General features: G+C 44.1%; 1 protein-coding gene and 1 long non-coding RNA gene across 6 annotated transcripts in view; both read right to left on the reverse strand.

Moving 5' to 3' along the window:
* The window catches only part of FRMD4A (FERM domain containing 4A), a 659,116-nt gene extending 657,707 nt beyond the window's left edge, over positions 1 to 1,409 (reverse strand). For 4 of the 5 annotated variants that reach the window (XM_045060912.1, XM_045060911.1, XM_023256373.2 and 1 more), the window contains exon 1: positions 1,209 to 1,409. Coding sequence is in view for 1 of the 5 variants with exons in the window: in XM_045060907.1 (XP_044916842.1) it covers positions 1,086 to 1,141 (56 nt within the window). In the remaining 4 variants the exon portion in view is untranslated. Of the gene's footprint in view, positions 1 to 1,085; positions 1,157 to 1,208 lie in introns of those variants that run through there. The other variant, XM_045060907.1, reaches the window with a different exon arrangement.
* Positions 1,410 to 13,323: 11,914 nt separating this feature from the next.
* Positions 13,324 to 17,709, reverse strand: LOC123386445. The gene is made up of 2 exons (XR_006600312.1): positions 17,492 to 17,709; positions 13,324 to 15,486 (listed from the first exon to the last, which is right to left on the reverse strand). It is a non-coding gene; the product is annotated as an uncharacterized LOC123386445 (long non-coding RNA).
* Positions 17,710 to 25,174: the final 7,465 nt, after the last annotated feature.

Consider the following 25,174-nt stretch of genomic DNA (forward strand, 5'->3'; position numbering starts at 1 on the left):
TTGTTCTTCCTCCTCACACTACACGGTGGGCATTTCTTTCAATAAATTCTCCTAGTATCTCATTAAATGGTGCTTTATTCACGCAGTGAAGATAAATGGGATGGTTTACTCTTGAGGGTACATTATAACAGAGCCATTAACAGTTATTACTTATATGCCACTTGGCCCCCCTTCATGGCCCCGGGAGGCCCCAGGAGAGCATCCGTCACACCCCAGATGGGCATCCCCACTTACAGCCAAAGTGGCAACGTGAAATGAGCCCTCCTACCAACTCACATGGACAAGCCCCACAAAACAGAAAACACCCCTAAAACGGGCTCTATCTCCCTGAACCGGCCTTGACCTGTGCAGCCTGGAGCATCTCCTTGTGGCTCCCCGGGGACGCGGCAAGTGCTGCCCTCTTACGGTTTGGGGCTCCTACCCCACTCTTTGGCTCCTACCTCACAAGGTTCCCAGCGGCCCCTCTCCCCCCCTCACCTGTGCTTTCTGACGCCCTCATTTCTGCCCCGTCCCTGATGCAGGCTCTCCCTTGCCCTCACCCGGCTGTCCACCCTGCCTCTCGTACCTCATCCACGTGCATCCAGAATTACCTTCCTAAAGGACAAAGGACACCTCTTCCCTCACCTCGGTCAGTTTAATATGTGTCGAGCGAGGTGCAGTGGATGTTAAGAAGGAATCAGAGACGGCCCTATCTTCAAGGACGACAGTGTGACGAGTGCTGCTGGCTGCCCCAGTCTTTCTCAGGCAGCCCCTGCTCAGTTATCCAGCCTGGTTTCTGGCCACACAACCCACCTGAGCCACTCCATTCGCTCTGCCCCTCACTCCCTTGTGTCCCTAAAGCCTCCGTCCAAACCCCATCTTGTGACTGTTACCAACCTTTTTTTTTGCAAGTGTACTTATTTGAGTGAGACATGGCCCAAGCAGGGCAGCATCAGAGAGGGAGAGAATCCCAAGCAGGTTCTGCACCATCAGCACAGAGCCCAATGTGGGGCTTGAACCCACGAACTGCAAGCTCATGACCTGAGCCGAAACCAAGAGTCGGACGTTTAACCGACCAAGCCATCCAGGCGCCCCGGTGTACCAACCTTTCAATCTGGGCTAAGTCCCCTTCCTTCTCTGATGTCCGGTGGTTCCTCAACATAATGCTGCTGAAGGTGTTTTCTGGTTGCTTCCATTGTGCATTTTATTTAAATCGTGTGTTTTCTTACCTGTCTGCCCCATTCCGTGATGCGTCTGGAGGGCAAGTCTGTATTTGAATCCCCTGTCTCCCCGGGGGGCTCCCACAGGGCCTGGCAGGAGGAGAGCCTCAGTAAGAAGCGTACTCAGTAAATGAGCCACAGGTCTACGGAGCACAGGAGGACGGGATTCTTCGCCTTGGTTATTAGGTCGGCCCCGTAGCTCCGGCTGGAGCCCCTCAGTTACTTAAAGCAACCGGAGAGCTCCAGAGAGCTCCCCTGCTCCCCGCTTGGGTCGAAAACATCACTGCTCAAGCTCTCCAAACCACTACGCGGAAGCCTGCCTTCAGTGATGAAAGGCACCGGATCCCCATGCTGGGCTCATCAATTCTACAGCAGGTGAACCTTTCCAACGTGATGCTATTTAACTCCAAGAAAAACGTGTGTTCCCTAGAAACCTGCTCCACCCATGCGTGCACCCTGGGAGACCCTCACCGTGGCAGGACTGGCATTAGGGGAGGCGGACTCCCCCATGAGCACACCGAAGACAGCCTCGAGCTCCCCTCAAGCTTCCAATGGGGGTTTTTGGATACAACATTCTACGGTTCTCTTAACCCTGTAGTTTCTGAGGAAACAGGCCTGAGTGTGCACCTCAGCCCAGGCTGATGTGAATTTCTTTACCCACAGTCCTACTTTGCTTTGAGCCCATCAAAACCCCGGGTTGCTTGAATTTTAGCTGAATCCTACCATTTCCCCAAGTCTTATTATAACCTCCCCACGTCTTTTGTGTGATGAGGTCCTCCTTGGACCCCCCCCCCACCCGGAGCAACCCCCCGGGCCTCATCATCAGCAAATCTCACTGTGAGCTACACATTTTTCCCTGGTGATCTTTAGCTTAATTATTTCCGACATTCCAGGGAAAGCAATCCCTGAAAGTACACAGGAATATCGCAGAAGGTAAAGCATTCCCTCGGTACAGGAGACAGGATGCAACACTTATTATATACAATATTTCATTGTAATATACCGGGGGGGGGTTGGAGTCTGCGTGAAAGCCCAGTTCCCCCGCTTACTAGTAAGCAGGGTGTTGCTCAAGTTGTCAGGTGTCTGTTACCTTGATTCTGGGGTGTTGTGGGGATTCAATGAGATAATGCCACAGAAATGCCTCTTACGGTGCCTTTCCTGTATTAACCACCCGATAATGTTAGCTATTCCTATTTGTAAACTAGACATGGATATGGACTGTGAAATGGAAAAAAAAATCATGAAAAAATAAAAATAGCAGCTCTGCTCAGGTTGTAGGATTTGGGTGGTTTTCTTTTGTATTCCATCTTGTTTTCCTTTTCTTCTGCCGTTTCCTCTTTCTCCTGGGCACACCGCTAAACCACAGACCTGCTGCTTCTGCAGATTTCCCTCACAGTGAACGCAACCGTGTGGCTCCAGCCAAAACACCTGCAGTCAGGCGTGGTTCTCTCTCTCCTGCCTCACATCTAAATGAGGAAATCCTGTTGGCTCTTCCGTCAGAACGCCACTATTTGTCGCCAGCTTCACCTCTGCATTCTGATGCACTTGACCATCACCCTTGCCTTAGTTACTGAAACTGCACCCTGACTGGCCTTCCTGCTTCCCCCACCACTCCACTACTGCGCACGCTCCATTCAGCAGACATGAAGAGCCTTTCAATGTATAGATCCTACTGCGCCCCTCGTCTTCTCAAAACCCTCCAATGACGCGCCCCTCACCACAATCTTTATGACAGCTTACACGGTCCTACACAATCTGACCCTGGTTACCTCTCTGAATTTCTCTCTCTTCACACCGGCCACACTGGCTTCTTAGCTCTTCTCTGAAATACCATGGGTGCTCTACCTCGGGGCCTTTGCACATGCCGTTCCTTCTTCCTCCAGATTTCCACATGGCTCACTCCCTTCCTTCAAATCTATGCCCAAATGCCACCTTCTCAGAGATGTCTCCCTGACCATAGTGCGCACACACACACACACACACACAAATGGCAACTTCTCCCACCCCCACTACACCCTATCTCCAGTCTACTTTTTTCCTTCATAGCCTCTATTGCCATTGGACATACAACATATTTAACTTTCTTTTTGTTTATTTCTTATCCCTGCCACTAGAAAAAAAGGTCCCACATCATCAGGGGCTTTGTTTTGTTCACTGCTGTATCTCCAGCACATAAAACAAAGTGAACATAAAATAGACGTTCAATTAATACTTTTAATGAGTTGTATGCAGGAAGTCAAGGTGTTTATGGGCGTTAGTTAATTGCCATGTGCTCCTGAGTAACAGAGACAATATTCTTTTTCTTTGTGATCACATGAAACAATAGAAAGAATGATTTGTCTCCCAGCCACATCAGGACCAGGGACTTTTCAGCTGCTGCTGCTGCACAAAACAGCAATGGTCTTTAACGAATCCCCAGAGGTCATGGGCTCACATGTCTGTGTTCACACGCACACACACCCTGCCATACCATAGTCTGTAGACAAAAAGCTCGCAAAAGGGGGTAGGCAGTCTATTCCCAGGCCACAGCGAGCAGCAGCTACAATTAGTGCTATTTTAAGAACTCTATATCAGTTTGCTCCATGACCCTGAAGAGCTGTGCTTAGTGTCTTCGTGCAGAGACTCTCAAAGAACAGGCCCAGATGAGCAGCAGGAGCCGCGTCTCCTGGGAACTTGCTGGAAATGTGAATTCTTGAGCCCACTTCGGTCCCGCCGCCTCGGAAGTTTTGGGGGATTGGGCCGGGCCCTCTAGATTTTACCAGGCCCTCCAGGTGCTTCTGACGCACTAAAGTTTGAGAACCGCTGCCTTAGTGGGTAAACAGGAGCATATGAGAAGAACAAAACGTGTAAAAAGCATGTAAAATTGTCAAGTGCCATGTTAAGTCTAATGTCGCTTTCTGACTTGAATGTATCAGGCTGTATGAAAGTGCAGTAGCATCGGGAGGTGAGGGGAACTGGCTCTCAGGAGAGCAGAAACCCTATTGCTTCCTGCCCACTGATCTCTTACCCCCACCCAGCTGTTCCTGTCGGGCTGGTGTGCAATGAATTCACAGGGTCACCAGCTTCCCAAGGAACTGGCATTTCTGCCATATCACAGCAACCACAATCACCGCCTGTACTAATTGGCCTGCCCTTGTCGGGTCCTTTAAGAATCACAGGGACCAAAGGGGCCCTGGAAATTAAATCGCCTTTCACAGGCTCAGAGCTGTCTCAGACCCACCCCCACCCCTTTCCAGCTTCAGCATATGGGAAATATGGGACACCATGGGAGCGGCATGAAAATATAGGCCATTGCCGAAGTTTGTGGGAGGAAAAACAGAACCCAGGCCTTCTGCTCTAGTTACACTACATTTTTAGCTCATAGTGAACAGGGACTTTTGTGGTTAATGATGTCATCAGCATCCACCCACACCACTTCTGGACCCAGGAGCCAATGCTGCTGAAGAATGTCACACAATCGCCCCGAGTAAGGTGTAGGTTCTTCCTAAAATGTCACTCCTTGCTTGATATCCACAATGCCTTCCTACTGCACTTAGAATAAAATCCTCAACTCCTCAACAATAACAAAACAACCCAGTTCAAAAATCAGCAAGGGGGGTGGGGGCGTCTGGGTGGCTCAGTTGGTTAAGCATCTGACTCCGGCTCAGGTCATGATCTCAGGGTTCGTGAGTTCGAGCCCTGCGTTGGGCTCTGTGCTGACGGCTCGGAGCCTGGAGCCTGCTTCATATTCTGTGTCTCCCTCCCCCTTTGCCCCTGCCCTGCTCATGTCAGTCTCTCTCTGTCTCTCAAAAACAAATAAATATTAAAAAAGAAAAAGAAATCAGCCAGGGAGATAAATAGACATTTCTCCAGAGAATATACACAAATGGTCAATAAGCATGTGAAAAGATGCTCAGCGTCACTAATCATTAGAGAAATGCAAATCAGAACCATGGTACGATACCACTTCACACCCATTACTATGGTTTTTATTATTATTTAACAAAAAACACATTGTAAATGTTGGTGAGAAATTGGACCGTTTGTACATTGCTGGTGAGAATACCAAATGGTACAGCCATTATGGAAAACAGTATGGTGGTTCCTCAAAAAATTAAACATGGGATTAATATGACCCACCAATTATTCATAATATACACCCACAATAATTGAAAGCAGGGATGCAAACACATATTGGTAACACCACTGTTCAAAGCAGCATCGAACAAAACGGTGGAAACAACTCAAATATCCGTGGACAGATGAGAAATGGATAAACAAAATGTGGTATATGCATGTAATGGAAAATCACTCATTTGTAAAAAGGAATGAAATCCTGATACACAGTACAACACAGATTAACCCTGAAGACATCATGCTGAGTGTAACAAGCCAGACCCAAAAGGACAAATACCGCATGATTCCTCTCATGCAAGTTTCCTAAAGTAGTCACATTCATAAATAAAGAAGGTAAACCAGTGGTTACCAGAACTTGGGAGGAGGAATGGGGAGTCAGTGCTTAATGGATAGAGTCTCGGTGTGGGAAGATGAGAAAGTTCCAGAGATAGATGGTGGTGATGATTGCACAACAATGTGAATGTACTTCATGCCACCAAACTGTATACTTAAAAATGGTTAAAATGATAAATTTGACATCATGAATATTTCACCACAATAAAAAGTTTTAAACCTGACATCCTCTCCTAATTGGACCTCTGCCCATTTCTTCAACACTCTCTCACACTACTCTCTCCCTGCTCCCCATGCTTCAGCCACCCCATTCTTATTTCAGCTCCTCAAACATGCTGAGCTCTTTCTTGCCTCAGAGTCTTTGCACGTGTCTTTTCTTCTCTCAAGAATGTTCTTCCCACAATTCTTTGCAGCTATAAGTTCTTCTATTCCTTTGAATCTATGGTGAAAACTTACTAGAGGTTCAGCAAGCTGCTTTACCTTCCTCGGGGGCGCAGAGGGAGACTTTACCTCCCAGCCTCCCTTGCAGTTAGATGTGTTAGATGATGGAGGGCACAAAAAGCAGCCATCATTTACGGGCTTACCACCCCCTCTGAGGACACCACACTGCAGAGGAGCACGGTGACCTCTGACAGGTGTGTTGAAAACTGAGGAGCCACAAGATGGAAGGGGCCAGGGTCCCTGAATCACTGCAGGGAAGAGTCACCTGCCGATTAAATCATTTGGATTTTATGTGAATGAATAAAAAAAAAAGTCCCTGAGCCATTACATAATCTGGAATATTCCTCTTATGGTTAAAACACTAATCTTTATTCTCAGGGGTATTCTCTGTCCCAACGACAGAAAGCTTTACCCCTCCACCATTCTCTGGATCACCGTGTTGTTTCTCATCCTCTTTTTGCATTTTGTAATTTATTTATTCATTTTAACACAGTGATGTTGGCATGTCTCTCCCACTAGATATGCAAACTGTGCGTCTGGATTGTTACCCTAGTTCCCGCTGCCTAATACAGCAGGACACAATAGCACAACCTGCACGAATGAACAGAGGTCTCAATTCCAGCCTAGATGTCAGTGGCACTTGTCCCTTCTGTCAGACTCTCCTCTGCACTCATGCCATCTTACAGAACGTGTCTTCACCAGTGCTCTCCTTGGTGGTCATCCCTTAATGGCGAACCGTTTAACACACTGTTTCATAACGCTGCAGCTCATGGCCCAGCTGTCTGTCCCCCTCACACTGAATTTGTCCACGCGTGTATCTGCATTCCCAGTGCCTAGCATGTAGGAGGCAGTCAACAAAAGGATGTGAGACTGATTTAATCTCAAGGCAGAGGCAGAGCACAGAATGCAGCATTTGCAAAGTTTGGCCTATTCTTCGTCTAGACGAGTTTCATGAGTCACCGCACCCCAGGGATGGAGCGTAGTCTGGAAAGAGCCCCGGTGGGGGGAGCAGGAGACATGGGCTCAGAGCCCACTTAGTCTCTAGCTCACTGTATACCCTCTGGCAACTCACCTTATCTCTCCCAGACTCAATCTCTTATCTGTAAAAAAAGAAAAAAAAACGGGGGGGGGGGGAGGATTTGGGCTAAACAGCATTGAAAGACTTTTAATTTTAAAATGACATTATTTAAATCCGGGAAGCCAAAGAAGAAACCAAGAACAATGCTCTGTGCAAAGTCAGAAGCCACTAACCACATGCGGTGATGGGGTGCTTGAAATGGGGTTGGTCCAGAATGAAATATGTGGTAAGTATGAAATGCACACTGGATTTCAAAGATTTAGTATTGGGGAAAAAAAGTAAATATCTCGATAATTTTTATATTGATTACAGGTGGAAATGATAATATTTTAGAGGTAAATTTAATATACCTTCAAAACTAATTGTACACACTTGTTTGTACTTCGTTTTTTTAAATTTTTTTTAATGTTTAATCATTTTTGAGAGAGAGGGAGAGAGAGCATGAGCGGAGGAGCAGAAAGAGAGAGAGAGAGGGAGACACAGAATCCGAAGCAGGCTCAAGGCTCTGAGCTGCCAGCATGGAGCCCAATGTGGGGCTTGAACCCACAAACCGTGGGATCATGACCTGAGCCAAAGTCAGATGATTAACCAACTGAGCTACCCAGGTGCCCCTGTACTTCTGTAAATGTCATTACTAGAAATTTTTGAATCACACATGTGACTTGCATTGCAGACCACACCATTCTGTGCCATCGTTTATACTGTAATCCAGCTACATAATCCAAACTAAATGCATAAATCATTGTTTCTACATCCTGTCTTGAGTTTCCCAGATTCATTGTCAAACAAATCCAAAAGAGGTGTACCAAAGTATAGGTATCTGTAATGACACTTCATTATAAATGTGTGCCCATGTAGACAGTACCCAGTTCTGTTTCATAACCAGTCTAAGTCAAAACTGTTAGTGAAAAGGAAAACACCTGAAGCAATGGAAAAACTGTAAGGCTGACACAACCCTGATGTGGACCGTGAATGATCCCAGAATAAAGGATACCTTTTCTCGATAGGGGGTAGCCCTACTTGCTCTCCCAAGTCCCAGATGGAATATCTGTGTTATGGGGAAAGTGAGGAGAATATTGACCTTGTGTTTCTCTGATTTCAGCAAAGGATCAAAGTCTGAGCTGAGCTGAAGGCTGGGACCAGGGAGAATTACAGAAAAGAGGAAACAGTGATAAGAAGTGTGGGTAAAAATAAGTGTTCATATGAGAAATGAGAAATTTGAGGGAAGCCTTGTCCATATTTTTGCTTCTGTATCCCCAAGCTGCCTGGTTCATATTGGGCACTCAGTAAACATCTGCTAAAGGAAAAACACGTTCAAGAAGTTTGTTATAATTATGAAATAGGTACAAGACTTAGTTATCCACTTGTTTCTGAAAAGAACACTGGGTCTATAGAAGTGTCACGGCCAAGAGGAGCAGACAACTGAGAGAAACGGCCAAGATCATGGAAGTTTTGGCCTCATTTTGTCTGCAATAGCTTGAGAGGTGGGCCAAAAAGCCTGTGAGTGGAAATCAGGGCCAAAATCCCACCTGGCATGAAAGGGAAGGGAAGCCCCCTAGGTGCAGTCATAACTAAAAAAGAGAGGAGAGAAAAACTCCAGGAGTTGAATTTAAAAGAAAAGCCAACACTGATGGTGAAATTTCCCAAAGGCAAATTAAAGAACAAAGTCCTTCCCGCACCAGGTCTAAGTTGGGTCAGTTCACAAATGAGGCTCTCAGGTATTTCTTTGATCTTCTTTTCCAAGGCCGCTTGGACAGCTCTCACCCATAACTTCTCAATCCACGCAGTGTTGTGATCTAAAACCCATTGACCACACTTCCTGGTGACCATGTTGACACCACACAGCTAATCTCCAGGAATTGCCATGTTGAGGACAGACAAGGCACCAACGGTGACGTCTACCAATCATCTACTCCACTTCTACCAGAACCTTCTCGCCCAGAGACACCAGAGGAGTGGGCATAAGAAGATACATGTCAAAAAACCCTCAGCAAACAGCTTATTTTCTCCTCAGATCTACAATCCCAATTGTTCTGCTGGCGGCATTAGTAGGCCACTTCTCTTGTCCTAAATAAATAAATAAGCTTTGCAGAAATGAACAGATGGAGGAAAATTTCAAAGCAGCATGTGGGCGTTTCAGGCTCAAATCCCATTAACAGATAGCAGGATTTATAACAGCAGCTCCCACACAGAGCTTTGGAAATTTTAAACTTGTGTGTAATAGACTGGGCCCCTCCTCCCCCAAATTGTCTGCGTTGAATTCAGAGACATGATGTTCCCTCACTTGGGTTGAGCCCCTTTCTCCAAGCTAAAGAATTCACGTTGCCACTCATGAAGTACACGTTAGGAGCACAATGGTGGGAAAGGGACCCACCGTGGGCAGCACCAGGTGGCATCATTTACTCTCCTTCTTTGTTCTTTCTCTTCCAGGAGAGTCATCCGATTTCTGGAGGTGTGGCGGGTTGATTGGGGTACATTGGAACCTGACTCAAAGGAATGAATACTACAAGCATGGGGGCTGTCAGGAGCCCAAAGCACATGGTTGCTGTATTTCAACAAAACAGGAAAACATAGACCCAAGTTGACATCAAAATATTGAGGCACCACCTAGTACTCTACCTAGCAAAAGCATCAACACGGTTAAATGTAGGAGTGCTGACAATACTGACTCCATCTCTGGTCCACCATCGTGTTCTCCCCTCTAGCATATAGATGGTGCCACTTTAGATAACTATCCTGTGGCCCCACCAACCATGCCCCTCACTCCATAAAAGCTGGGGATTAAGGTCCAGACTGGGCAGAGAATAGCTGTGTAGTACAGTCTGGATCGTCTGTCTGCCCATCTCTGTCAATAAGTTAACCTGAATAAAACCATGTACATGGCATGGAGTAGCTTGTTTTGTTTTTCAGTATCAAAGTGCCCTCTCAGTCTGGGAGATACATTACTGACCTTCCTCCACCTTCTAACAGTTAAGAGACCACCCAGCAAGCAAAGCGAGGGGATCACTCCAAGATCATCAGAAAAGAACCCTGGTAGGCACTCAGAAGTAGATGGAGGAGACCCCAGGGATCCCTGGCTGGCACAGGAAGGATGTGTGGACTGTGTTTGCAGAGGGAGCTGTTGAGCAGAAGCTGTTGTTAATAAAACCCATTCTTGTTTCATATCCCCCCTCAGACGGCTATAGGAGCAGAAACCTGAATTGCCTTAGGGCAGAAAGGAAGGTTCCTCGTTAATTCATTGACCTGTTCGGAAACTCAGGATACTTGGGGGTAAAAAAAAATCCATAATGGTCATGATTCAAAGTTGAAGAAAGCCTGTAAGATTTCCTTCTAGCCTCATGGTTTCACGTATGTCCCTTGGAATGACTGGCTCCCGAAATGCCAAGCGAAACAGTGTCATGGCCGACTATGAGGCCACGAGGGCATAGTAACAAGAGTCAGGGTTCCAGGCACGTCTGCTTTTACACCCAGTAAAACCAGCATCCAGGCTACATACTGATATACAGAGGGTTCCATCCTATTTCAGGTTAAACTTCCTCAAGGAAACTTTCCCTGACTCCAGTCTCCCTGCTAGACGTTCCCAGAGCACCCCGGTTCTTCCTTAGGGCATTTTACCTACCAGTAATCATGCACTTAATTAGCTGCCATTATGTGCTTAATGTCTGTCCTTCCTGCTAGACTGTGAGTTCCGTGAGACTGTAAAACATGCCTATTTTTCTCATCCTGTATCCCTAGAGCTTAAAAAATATATGTCAACCAACTCTGTACTAACAGCCAAGAATAGTGTAGGCATTATTTCTTAAATAAAGAACTGAATGAATAAATGAATAAATCGATAGCATTTCATTAAAGGGGGGGATGATTTACGAGGTTTCTTCAAATAGGGAAGCACTTTGTGTGAAAAGATATAGCACAAACCCCTAGTCCTAGACCATGGGATCCAAAAAATGTTAACAGAATTTGGTGGGCTGGTTCAGGTCACTGACCTTGACATGTTTCAATAAGAAGCCTCGGGTGAAGGTGGTGAGTCAAAAACTCAACTTCAATGTTTGTCAAATGCATACTTCTCCAATTTAGTGTATCTTCAGCAGCTCAGGGTAAGCAAAGGCTATCTTGATATGTTTTGCTGAACTGGATTCATCAGGGAAATTAAGATATCAGCTTCCAGCAATGATCACTTTTGGGTTTAGTAAGCCTGATGGGTATTGGTCAAGAATTCAGGATGCACACCACACTGTATAAATGACATTGAGCCTGGGGCGCCTGGGTGGCGCAGTCGGTTAAGCGTCCGACTTCAGCCAGGTCACAATCTCGCGGTCCCGCGTCAGGCTCTGGGCTGATGGCTCAGAACCTGGAGCCTGTTTCCGATTCTGTGTCTCCCTCTCTCTCTGCCCCTCGCCCGTTCATGCTCTGTCTCTCTCTGTCCCAAAAATAAATGAAACACTGAAAAAAAAATTTTTTTTTAAATAAAAAAAAATAAATGACATTGAGTCCCGAGGACCACAAGAGTCCTCGAAGGAATTCATTCCACACCAGCACACATACACACTATTTACTAGGCTATACTTATGCTAAAAGGTCTAAAACATGATAGTCCTAAAGATGTTAGCTGATTATAGCAAATGCCCTATATTCATCATGTAACCTTGACTTCCTGCTGTATTCTGGGTAAAATCAATCAGAGTTCCAGTTGGATGTAGACAGACAATTGACCTATCCGCAAATATTAAACTCACTGGGTTTCAGTGAGGCTGTTGCGTCTGATTTAACAGGAAGTATATGCATCTCCTTAGTCACCCACGTCTGCTCGATGGCAGTCATAAAACCAGGTATCAGTGTCTTGGGTTCTGATTGGTAGAATGCGTTCTATAAATACAGTACTCTCATGTAAGCTTAAGAGGAAAGTTTGACAGTCCTCATCTTAAACCATGTAAACTCTCCTATATCCTCCTATCATCCAGGAGAGAGGAGTACCGCCAAGAAAGTCTAGACTTCCTACCTGTCTTGGGGTGACAGGCTACCTGTGAAATAATGAGCATTTATTTTTATTTTTATTTTTTTTTTAATTTTTTTTTTCAACGTTTATTTATTTTTGGGACAGAGAGAGACAGAGCATGAACGGGGGAGGGGCAGAGAGAGAGGGAGACACAGAATCGGAAACAGGCTCCAGGCTCCGAGCCATCAGCCCAGAGCCTGACGCGGGGCTCGAACTCAGGGACCGCGAGATCGTGACCTGGCTGAAGTCGGACGCTCAACCGACTGCGCCACCCAGGCGCCCCAATAATGAGCATTTATGATTGTGGACATAAACAAGATATTATTTTACTTATACAGTTGCCTCTCAAGGAGGAAATTCTGGATTCAAGGAGGTCGATTCTGAAATGTCTTCCTTTTTTTTTTTTAATCTTTATTTATTTTTGAGAGAGAGGAAGACAGAGTGCAAGTGGAGTAGGAACAGAGAGATAGGGAGACACAACATCCAAGGCAGGCTCCAGGCTGTGAGCTGTCAGCACAGAGCCCGATGTGGGGCTCGAACTCACCAACCGTGAGATCATGACCTGAGCCAAAGTCGGACGCCCAACTAACTGAGACACCCAGGAGCCCCTGAAATGTTTTTCTGACCAGCAAGAGAACTTACGTAGTTTATATTATTGTGGCCGGTAAAACCAGAGAAGTTTAGTTACTACTGATTAAGTGAAATTTCCTATGACAGAGTTTATAAGTTTAAAGGAACAAACCAAGTTTCCTTTAACAATTATCTTTCAACTTTGAAGTTTATGCAGGGTGATGATTTTAGGTTTCAACCTTGGATGATAATGATCCAAAAATAAATAATCTCTGAAGGAAAAGCCAGATCTCACCTAACGGAGTCTATGCCCTTCATTCATCAAAATTTAGGAAGAACCATCTTTATATCTACAAGAGTCAGAGCATGTGAAAATTTAAACTAAAAGACAAGATTTCTTCCCTTGACTGAGGGTCATTGGTCCATTGTATTTTAAGAACCGCCAAATATAAGCATTGCTTGATTCAATCTTTCTTATCTTGCTGAGAAATGGAATTGCTTAGCCCTGCACTTTGAATTCTTGAACCAGTTTTATCAATAAAGTTCATTCCATTTCAAGTTTTGACCCCATCAAAGCCATCACAACCTTATTTCTTATTCTTACAACTTTATTTCTATGTCTTCTAGTTTTAACCAAGACTGAAATAATGCAATTTTAAGTTGATCTTTTTTTTCCACAGGCTAGTTTTAATTTAATTTGAGGAAATAATGGAGACATGATATTTACACCCTAAGGGCTCTAGAACAGTTTGTACCTGCTATTTTAAAAAGAGCTGCAACATTGTATTTTCCACTAATTAACCTGCATGGCATGACTTTCTGGAAAAGTCTTGCTTGACTTTCATGTGGCATCAGGAGAGCTGAGGAAGGAGGCTAAGTGTCCAGCAATGATCTAGGGAATGCTTGGTTGGGCAGTGCAGGGATAGTAGGGAAAAGGAAAATATATTGAAAAGTATCAGACTGTGTCTTACACTCAGAAGGAAATTGTATAAGAAAGGATCCCTGGAACCCGATCAATACACTGCTGTGTTGGCTGGATGGCTTCCTATCTCTCTCCAGGAGAGCAGTATTCTGATGATCATTTTCCATCAAAATGTCCTGATTTTCCATCATTCTGTTCATTCACAGTGCCAAGCCTAGCAATGCATATGAACTTAGCCTCCTTCTCTTTACCCTCTCTTATCGATGTCCCTTCTCCTCATTCCTCACACCACTCAGATGTCTCATGCTATCGTTTTCCCTCTTTCATCCTTCCAACAAAATCTAATCTCAGGAAGTGATCGGATAAACTCATGCACATTTAGGTAGACATGCCTGAAAGCAGATGAACTGGTCACCCCCCACCAGGTGCCCTTGCTCTTTGATAAAAGAACAGGTTTAGGTTAAAAGAACGATCCTCTGCTGGTCAAACTTCAGGAGTCCTTGATATATGGTGGCCAGGAATGGACATCCTGGTGACCCTGGCACCACGCGTCAGGAGGCCCCATACTCCATCATCCTCATGTTGACTTGTCTGGTATCCATTTCCCTCACCAGCCAAACTCACAGTGTTATTAGTTACATCAGCTTTGAAGTTCCCTCTAAGATCCCGAAGACTCCAAGTTCTGGCATCATAGAAGAAGGACAGCAAGAAAAATCAGCTTCCTAAGTTTCCTGGATTCTAATCATGGCATAATCAGTCGCAGAACTGATGACGTCAATGGTTCCCTCCCTTTCTGGAGAAGAGTGGAAAGAAAGCACGGGCCTGGGGAAAGTGACTGTAAAAAGAAAAGTGTTGAGGTCTTACAAAATGTGGTTGTCATCTTCAAGGCCAGGGGTCAGGAAGGAAGGAAGGAAGGAAGGAAGGAAGGAAGGAAGGAAGGAATCACTTGAGTACTTAAATCTGCATCAACAAGACAGTGATAAAAATGACGCTATGACCACAAGCAGCAGGCTTAACTGACCCATCTGCTGGGCTCTCCATCCCAATCAGCAGCTGTTCTAATTCAATGGCTGGCGGTCTACCACCAAGCTCACGCCATGATGTGCCAGGCCCACAGCTGCACAGCTGATGATGTCACGCCAGGAGCTGGCCAGCCACCTCCCCTGCTGTGGAACACTGCCTACAGCAGGCTGAGCGAGGCTGGCAAGGCCGGCCAGCCGGCTGTATCTGATGTCGCTGCCGTGGATGGAGCCCACCTTTCTTTTGCCTCCACCCATCGAGTCTGGGCTTCAAAAGAAATGAAGATACAGGTTCAAACAGTGCAAAAACGAGAGGATTTAGCACCATGTCTTGCGCCATGCAAAGAGGGGACTTTCTCGTAGGAGAGTCCTGAAGGAGGTTCGATGAAAAACGTTTGGTTCATTTTCATGAAAACATGAAGCTTCCTTTCTTTATGTAAGATATGTAAGCGGAGGTTACTTTGTTTGTAGTAGCTGGTACCAGGCAAACACGTGAAAGAAAATTAGTAATAAACACATTTGAGTCCATTTTCTTTTAAAACTTTAAAACAGACCATCCTTGTGGATGTATTCTGGGCTTAACTTCACTTGGCCAACTATTGTGTTATCAGAAACACCTCAGAAATAATGGCCTCCCACCCCCGGCTCTCACTTACTTGATAATTACCAAAAGGGGAATTTCTGTATGAAGTTCCAGTCACTTATTCAGTCCTAACAAGTGAAGGGACTTTACCAGGGCAGCACATTCCCACGCACTACCTCATCTGATCTCAGAAAGCTTGTGATGAAGGCAGGAGAGATGAGTTTAAGTCCTACGATACACAGAAACAACAATAAATGCTCTATGGTTACCTCAAAATCACAGTTACCAACTTACCAACTTAACAAAACTGGATTTATAGCACAGGTTATCTCTCTCACTCTCCAGAACCATCCACCACACCAAGCTGCTTCCCCAAGAATGTTTCAATCTGGCAGAACGTAAAAGAAATGCAAAATAAATAAATAAATAAATAAATAAATAAATAAATAAATAAATAAATAAATAAGACAGATCTTTGAAATATGCCTCATGAACAGTACAGTTAATAGAAGCCAAAGGACATCAGAAGAAACAAAGCCAGTGGAAGGCTGAAATCACACAAGAAGAATTCACGAAGGACACAGAACATAAGTTGGGACTTGAAAATGTGTAGAATAAGTAGAACTGGAGACCAGTAGAGAATTCTGGTGTGCAGAGGGCAATGAGAGCGATTTCAAGCTGGTAAGGAACCACTTGGCCAGTCCAGTCATAAAGAACAATTTGTAGGAGAATAAAGTGAGGAGGGTCAGATAGCAAAGGCCTTGTAGAAAATGCGGAGTCGCAAAGCATTTTCAACAGGGGAAAGGTATAGAGTCTATAGAGACATTCTGACCCATTGGAAGTCCCATATTATTGTCTGGAAACTCCTTGATTCTATGGCTTATGAAACCAAATCAGGGACAAAGGGGACTGAGCTGTGGACAGCACCTAGACATTTCCCACTCAAGTCTAGCACAAGATGATGAGGTTGTGAGGTAAGGTAGAGGTGGTAGAAAGGAAAAGACAAGATGGGTGACAAGGTGCACTGAGAAGTGAGAGTCATCAGGTTTTGGTAATGGATTATATATGGGAGTCAAAGCGACTGACATCAATGTTGCCCTGGTTCTAGCCCCTGCTCCACCGCTGATTATCAGTGTGACTTTGGATAAGGTCAAGAGAGGTTTTATGAGCCATCAATAATCCTGTGGACTCATGTATTTTCCTATCCCACTAAATTTCCGTTTAGCCACAATTCTTGACCCACAACACCTTCACTCAGCTTACATGTTTCGCTTTCATCAACATGGGGTTGATGGAGAACTTGTGAAATGCTGTTACCTTGGTTGAAATGAGAAAACTAAAGTTACTGTTAATAGCTATTTAGCACCCATATTTAGGCACTGTGTGCTACCTTGCATAATCTAATCAACTGCTGCCTTTCTCTCCCCAGTCTATCAGTGCCTCCGAGTCTCACTTCCTCTCTACTGGTCTCAACTCTATGGTTGGTCACCTGAGCTCTTCTCTCTCTCACTCAGTTCTTCTTCACCCAGCGCCTCTTGCCTACTTCCCCGCCAAACCCTCATCCTTGCATAGGTGCCATGTTCTACCTTCTCCGCTTCTAAGCACAAAGGGTAACAGTCAGGAAGAATGAAGATTGGACAGTGTGTCCACCATCTCATGATCCTCACCTGAAGAAGGTCCTTAGCTTGGCCAATCAGTCCTTTACTTGTTGGCTCACTTCCTTTCCCCTCAGTTAACAGTTCCAAAGGACAGCCCCGTTCACTAATAAGCTTGTCAATACCCACTCACATCCTCCTCCTCCAGAACTCTCCATTTTGACTCTTACTGTACACCTTCTCCCAGTTCAGTCCTCTGACTCTATTTCTGTCATTCACAGGCTCCTCTGCCCGCACAACAGGAATATATGTTCCAAGACCCCCAGTGGATGTCTAAAACCACAGGTAGTACCAAACCCTATCTGTACTATTTTTTTTCCTATACATACAAACCTATGATAAAGTTTAACTGATAAATTAGGCATGATAAGAGATTAACAACAATAATAATAAAATAGGACAATTATAACAACATACCATTATAAAAGTTATGTGAATGTGATCTCTGTCTGAAAATACCTTATTTACTGTACTCACTCTTCTTTTTGTAATGATGTGAGAAAACAAAATGACCATGTGATGAGATGAAGTGAGGTGAAAGACACAGGCATCGTGACATAGCATTAAGCTACTACTGACCTTTTGACATCAGAGAGAGGATCATCTGCTTCTGGAATGTGGTTGACTGCAGGAACTAAAACTGTAGACAGCAAAACCATGGATTAAGGGAGACAATGTAAAAAATCTGAATGGACCAGTTACTAGTAAGGAGATTGAATCAGTCATCAAAAACTCCCAACAAATAAAAGTCAAGGACCAGATGGCTTCACTGGTGAATTCTACCAAATATTCAAAAAAGATTTAATACCTATTCTTCTCAAACTCTTGCAAAAACAAAAAACAAAACAAAACAAAACAAACAAACAAACAAAAAAACAAAAAAACAAAAACTGATGGGAGATCTTGCTTCTAACCTGATTTTACAAGGATAGAATTAACCCAACACCAGAACTAAACACAGATATTACAGAAAAAGAAAATTACAGGTTAATGTCCTTGATTAACATAGATGTAAAAATCCTCAACCAAATATTAGCAAACTTAATTCAACAGTACTTTAAAAAGATCATACACCAGGATTAAGTGGGATTCATTCCAGGGATGCAATGATGGTTCAATGTCCACAAATCAATCAACATGATATACCACATTAATAAATAAAAGACAAAAGTCATATAATTATCTCAATGCATGAAAAAAAAGCATTTGCCAAAAATCAACATCAATTTTTGATTTAAAAAAAAAACCCTTGGGGCGCCTGGGTGGCTCAGTCGGTTAAGCGTCTGACTTCGGCTCAGGTCATGGTCTCATGGTCTGTGGGTTCGAGCCCTGCGTTGGGCTCTGTGCTGACAGCTCAGAGCCTGGAGCCTGCTTCGGATTCTGTGTCTCCCTCTCTCTCTCTGCCCCTCCCCTGCTCATGGTCTGTCTCTCTCTGTCTCAAAAATAAATAAAAACATTAAAAAAAAAAACCCTTAACAAAGTGGATAGAGAAGGAATGTACCTCAACATAATAAAGGCCATATATAACACATTGCTAATATCATACTCAATGGTGAAAAGCTAAAAGTTTTTTCTCTAAGATCAGATAAGAAAACGATGCCCACTCTCCCCACTTTTATTCAGTATACTATTAGAAGTCCTAGCTACAGAAATTAAGCAAGACAAAAAAATAAAAGCCATCCAAATTAGAAAGGAAGAGATAAAACTTTTCACTATTTGCGGATGGTATGATACTATATATAAAAAACCCTAAAGACTCTACACACACACACAAAACTGTTAGAATAAGTGAATTCAGTAAAGTTTCAGGATACAAAATTAATATACACAAATATGTTTCATTTCTATATGCTAATAATGAATTATCAGAAAGAGAAATTAAGAAAACAATTCCATCTACATTTGCATCAAAAAGAATAAAATACTTAGGAATAAATTTAGCCAAGAAGGTAAAAACCTGTACCCTGAAAACTAGCAAGATATTGATGAAAGAAATTGAACACAATACAAATAAGTTGAAAGATATTCCATACTCAACAGTTGTCACTGTTGGTGGGAATGTAAATTGGTGCAGCCACTGGGAAAAACAGTATGGAGATTTCTCAACAAGTTAAAAATAGAACTGCCATATAATCCAGCTATTCCACTTCTGGGTATCTACCCCAAGGAAATGAAAACACTTATTGGACAAGATATATGCACCCTCACGTTCACTGCTACATTATTTGCAATAGCCAAAATATGGACACAACCTGTGTCTATCAGTAGATGAATGGATAAAAAGATGCAATACACACACACACACACACACACACACACACACACACACACACACTCACATGCAATGGAATTCTACTCAGCCATAAAAAAGAATGCAATCTTGCCATTTGTGACAATATGGATGGATCTTGTGGGTACCATGCTAGTTGAAATAAGTCAGACAGAAAGACACATACCACGTTTTTCCTTATGCTCGTGACCTAAAAAAACAAAACAAGCAAAACAAAATAAAACCCAGATGTACAGGAAACAGATTGTGGTTGTCAGAAGGGAGAAAGGTTGTGGGAGGTAAAGTGTGAAATGGGTGAAGGGGATCAAGAAGTAGAAATTTCCAGGTATAAAATGAAGACGTCATGGGAATGTAATGTATTCAGTAGAGAAAGTAGTCAATAATATTGTATTGACTTTGTATGGTGACAGACGGTAACTAGACTTACTGGTCTGATCATTTTGCAGCATCTACAGAGGTCAAAACAATATGCTGTATACCTGAAACTAACATAATATTTTATACTTCAATGACAAAAGTAGGTGTTTTGTCCTCAACTTGCTCTTATCTTCAAATGATTTAATCTACTCCCATTGTGTGAGCTTATTTGGAAATAGCATCTTTGCAGAGGTGATTAGTTAAGATGAGATCATAGGGAGTTGGGGTGGGAGAGGCTTAAATACTATATGACTGGTGTCCTTATAACAGAAGGATAAGAAACAGATACAGATGTAGAGGAGAAGGCCATGAGAGGGAGATTGAAGGGATGATTCTACAAGTCAGGGGACACCACAGATTGTAGGTAAACACCAGAAGCTAGCATAGAAGCATGGAACAAGTTCTCTCTAGAGCTTTTGGTAGGAACCAATCCTGATGATTTGGGGGTCCTAGCCTCCAGAACCATGAAAGAATAAATTTCAGTTGTTTTAAGTCACCCAGGTTATGGTTCTTTGTTACAGCAGTTCTAAGAAAGGAATATAGATGTTAGTAACTCACAAAGCTATTATCACCACCTTAGTTCTCTCCCCAAGCCCCAAATTCATGTTTCCAACTCATGTTTGTTTTCACCTGGCTCCTTCAACCTGAATGTCCTATATGTGGACATCCCCAGCAGAAATCAGGATCTTCCTGTCAAAATCTGCTCTTCTCTCTACCCCTCATCCACTCAGTGCCACCACCATTATTCCTGTCACCCAGGCTGGAGATATGGAAGGCAATTTTTAAATATACTTTTTCCTCACAGTATTTAGTAGATAAATTCAGGTCTTCATTATCTTTTGACTGAGTTTCTACAAAATCCCCCTTGTCTGATCTCCTGCCCCCATTCTTGCCCCCTCCATTCAGTCTCTTTTGCAATAGTCAAGAGCGTCCTGTACAAAGTAAATCTGACTCTACATTGCTTATAATAGTCAAGAACCCTCAACGATATCCTATAGGATAAGCATCATGCTCTATAATTAGCAGAGCAAGGCTCTTCATAATCTGCCCTCCTTACTTCTGGGGACTCCGTGAACTTTCCCTGTCTCCCTCTCTGTACTGCAAGGAGCCTGTATTGACTCTAGGTCCCTATATTTGTTGACTTGCCCCTGTGCCTTTGCTCATGCAGTTGGCTGCTCATGAAACTTTTGTGTTCAACTTGATTCCTTCATTGAGATTTGACTCACTGTCACTCAGGAAGCCTGAAAGGACATAACCACTCAACGCTTCTCTTTTCTGTACCCGCCCCCACCCCTCTCTAAACGTATAATACTTTGAAAACAGCTCAAGCTTTGGACTCATTATATTGTTTTATAATTTTAAAATTTTATGTCTATTCCTCTCCAGACTAATGGCTCCACAAGGACAGAAACAATGTCTTTTTTCAACTCTCTGTCTCTGGCATATGGCACACAATAAAGCTGGGGACTAGGTATGTCATCAATTCATGCTTGCTGAATGAATAAATGAATGAATGAGGGCCCAACTTATTTACCAGTCACAATACATGTTTCATTTTGATCAGTCAAGTGAAGTTTTTCCAATCACATCATCTCTCTCTTTCTACCATTTTCCACCCCTTTAAGTACCAGAGACTATGATGGGTTAGTACAAAGTTCAATCAAAGTCAAGTCTATGGGTTGAATCTCTTCCAGCTTTGTTCCATTTCCAGTGCCCAGATATCACCCCAACCAGTTGAATGGTGGCCCCCAAAAGGGTATGTCCGTGTTCTAGAATTGTGAGCGTGAATATGACCTTATTTGGGGAAAAGGGTTTGTGCAGACATAATTAAGCTGAGCATGTCACAATAAAATCACAGAGGAAATAAGTCCTGGGTTATCCAGGTAGGTCCTAAATCCAATGACAAATGTCTTTATAAGAGATATACACAGGACAGTCACATGGAGAACAGAAGGCCATGAGAAGATGGAAAGAGGGTTTGGAGTGATGTGGGAGCAAACCAAGGAATTTTGGAACCACCAGAAAATGGAAGAGGCAAGGAAGGAGGCTTCAGAGGGAGCACAGCTCAGCTGTCCCCATTACTATGGACTCCTAGCTTCCAGAACTATCAGTGAATAAATGTCTGTTGTTTTAACCCACCAACTTTGCTGTAATTTCTTAGGACAGCCCTAAGAGACTAATTAAAGATGGCACAGGCCGGGGCGCCTGGGTGGCTCAGTCGATTAAATGTCCAACTTCGGCTCAGATCATGATCTTGCGGTTTGTGAGTTTGAGCCCCAGGTCGGGCTCTGGGCTGCCAGCTCAGAGCCTGGAGCCTGCTTCCAATTCTGTGTCTCCCTCTCTTTCTCTGCCCCTCTCCCACTCACAATCTGTCTCTGTCTCTCTCTCTCTCTTTCAAAATTAAATAAACATTAAAAATTAAAAAAAGAAAAGATAGCACAGGCTATCTTAAATATTTCAAAGAGAACATCGGAGAACCCAGGCTACAGAAATACGGGCTACCCTTGGTGGCTAGGGAGTCCCCAATCCTGGAAAAACAATTAGAGAAAATGTTGAGTCAATAATAAAAGCTATTTTTATTAGTACAACAGAACAGAATAGTTTATATTTATTGAGCTCTTATCAAGTGCCAGTCACTCACTGATTGAACCATTTCACACCTAGAATTCATTTAGTCTTCTCGACAATCATATGAGGTAGCTGGTGATATTATCTCCACTATACAGACAAGCAAACTGAGCTCAGAGAGGTTCACTCCCTTGCCCAAGTTCTCACAGAAGTGAGCAACAGAGGACACTCGGCCACATCTTTGCATCAAGTATAAAGAAATGCCAGGGAGAGAACGTTCTCTCTGAGTTGGAGGGCCTGGGTCTCATCTCAGATGTCCTTGGGCAGGCTTCCCAGCCTCTCTGAGCTAGGCTGAAACTCTGGCCCATCTCCCTGATTCTGACATTCGGGGGTCTCCCAAATCTGTTCTAGTTCTGAGATGTTATGATTTGCAAACCAGGCGTTTCCTATTAACAGTGATTTGCTTTTACATTTGCACAATGCCCTCCTGACAGAATCTGGGCACCTGGTCTGCTTTGCCACTCGGGGAAAATAACCAGACATGCAAAAGAATCAGCAATTTTCCAAGCCATACGGAGGGGAGGGGAGAAATGTACCTCACATTTTAAAATGTCCTTCTTCCGCTGCAGCCAGGCCTCACTGACAAAGCCCTAGGATTGCCAGGAAACCAAGCTGCCTCTCATTCTTATATTTAAATTTAGTTTAACCGTAGCATTACCCTGCATGTCAACAGTTCAGGACAAATTGATGGATTCTAGTTTAACCATTTAGCTGTGCCAGTGGTAATACATTCAATCATGCATTAAATTAAAAATGACACTTGGAAATATGGATATCCTGGGCCTCGGTTCTATGCACCAAATAGGAAAAGATTTAAAATGCTGTCTAGTAGAGGATTACCACTGAAGAAGCATGAATCTCATTACTTCAGGCTGCATGGAACACATTTGCAAAGCTCTGTTTCAAAGGCTCTCTGATGGTAGCAGCTTGGTTGTCTGGCTGGCTGAACATGCCATTTCCTTCCCATAGGAGAAAACTCAGCTGCTGCCAAAGCAAAGATGTTGTCAGGGTCCCCCACCTCCTCACACCCACCGTGATTCCTGGGCAGCCATCCGTGGCTCCTGTGTCACCTGTCCGTGCTATCCCCTCCCCCCAGTACTGCAGTCCTACCCTTCACAGACATTAACGAACTCGGCCACAAACATAACTAGAAAATAACAGCAGCTACCATTTATTAAGTGCCTACTGTGTGCCAGTCACTTTGTCATTCAACAGCACGACAAAGTAGGTATTATTTGCTTGTTTGGACATATATAAAACTTGATGCTCAGAGAGCGTAAGGTGCATTCTGCAAGGTCACACAGCGCTTCATGGCAACATCAGCATTCCAGTTCTGTCTATTCTAATTTCAGTGCCCAGGCTCTTAATCATGGGCAGCACTGCTATTTAAATCATCATTCCTGGGGCGCCTGGGTGGCTTAGTCGGTTAAGCGTCCGACTTCAGCTCAGGTCACGATCTCGTGGTCCGTGAGTTCGAGCCCCGCATCGGGCTCTGGGCTGATGGCTCAGAGCCTGGAGCCAGCTTCCGATTCTGTGTCTCCCTCTCTCTCTGCCCCTCCCCCGTTCATGCTCTGTCTCTCTCTGTCCCAAAAATAAATAAACGTTAAAAAAAAATTTAAATCATCATTCCTAAAAATGTGCAATTAAACAAGCTTCTGTTCACCTTTCGTACCCATCCATGAGCCCAGATGAGCCTAGGGTACAGGCTAGGTAAGAACCGCAGAGCAAAGAACATGGGCTTGAGATTCTCCCGCTCTGTTTGCTGTGCCATTTCCCTCTGGGGGTGGCAAGCCTACACTCCTAGACTTTGGAGTCTTTATGGGCAAGGACCAGACATTTGTCTCCCGTGCCCAAAGCTCTGCCACATGCCCGGCAAAGAGCAGGTGCACACAGCTAAGTGTTGGGCTACCCTGACTTGGGCACCGGGAAAAGAAGGAAGAGAAGGAGGGGCACCACCACGGTAAACAGGAGAAGGTGGGCAGGGGACCTGCCTATCAGAGGACCACAATCATCAGAAATTTAATGGTGAGAGAGAAAAAGCACATTTCCAGTAGTAGAAAAGCATTTTTCCTGAACGGTAAAGTAGCTATTACCAGAACGATGGCAGCCTTCAATTCTTTCATTTTCCCAAAGTTTATTTTTTACTTTGAATCACACACACACACACACACACACACACACACACACACACACAGCATGCCTAACAGCAAATTTTCTCAATCTTAAGTACACACTTGGGTCCACAAGTAGGCAAAAGAGAGTAGAGAGAGCAAAGGTAAGGACAGATGATCTAGACTCCAACTTGAGTTGTTACTGGGTCACTGAATCACTCAATTCCGTCTGCCTGTTTCTCCACATGGCCACACTGCTGTCACCATGGCAAAATACAAATAAACCTTATTGCTTCACAAAAAGTTTAGTCACAGAACCCGATTAAGTCCACTGTTCCTGAAACAATCTGATCTTCTAGGAAATGAACACAGATCAAGTCCGAAGACTTCTGTCACCCGACTCCACTTCTGTGCGTTTGTCTCCTATTGTGTGTGCTCTACCCTGCTTTCATCTCCTGCTGATGGGCTGGCAAGCTCTATTCCCAGCAGAAGCCACACAGACACCCAGTTTTTCATTTATTTAGCACACACCCTACTGAGAAATGCCCATTAGCGGGAGCTTTACCATGACCTAACCTTGCACAGTTCTGGGTTGAGCTGGCATTGGCTGTGAGGGGACAGCCGCAGGATGAGGCTGAAATTAACCTGATTGCAGCAGTTGGCTTCTGAGTGTGTTTGCATCTGCTGTCTTAATGGACTGCGAGGGCTGCCAGGTTGTCTTCCAGAACCTGCCGTCAATGTCGAAGGACACAGGCAGACAGCCCAACGGGAGCCTGGATGCTACCCTTGGTTGGTTATCCCACTCTGTCAGGCACG

The sequence above is a fragment of the Felis catus genome, chromosome B4, assembly GCF_018350175.1.
Source record: "Felis catus isolate Fca126 chromosome B4, F.catus_Fca126_mat1.0, whole genome shotgun sequence".
Classification (NCBI taxonomy): domain Eukaryota; kingdom Metazoa; phylum Chordata; class Mammalia; order Carnivora; family Felidae; genus Felis; species Felis catus.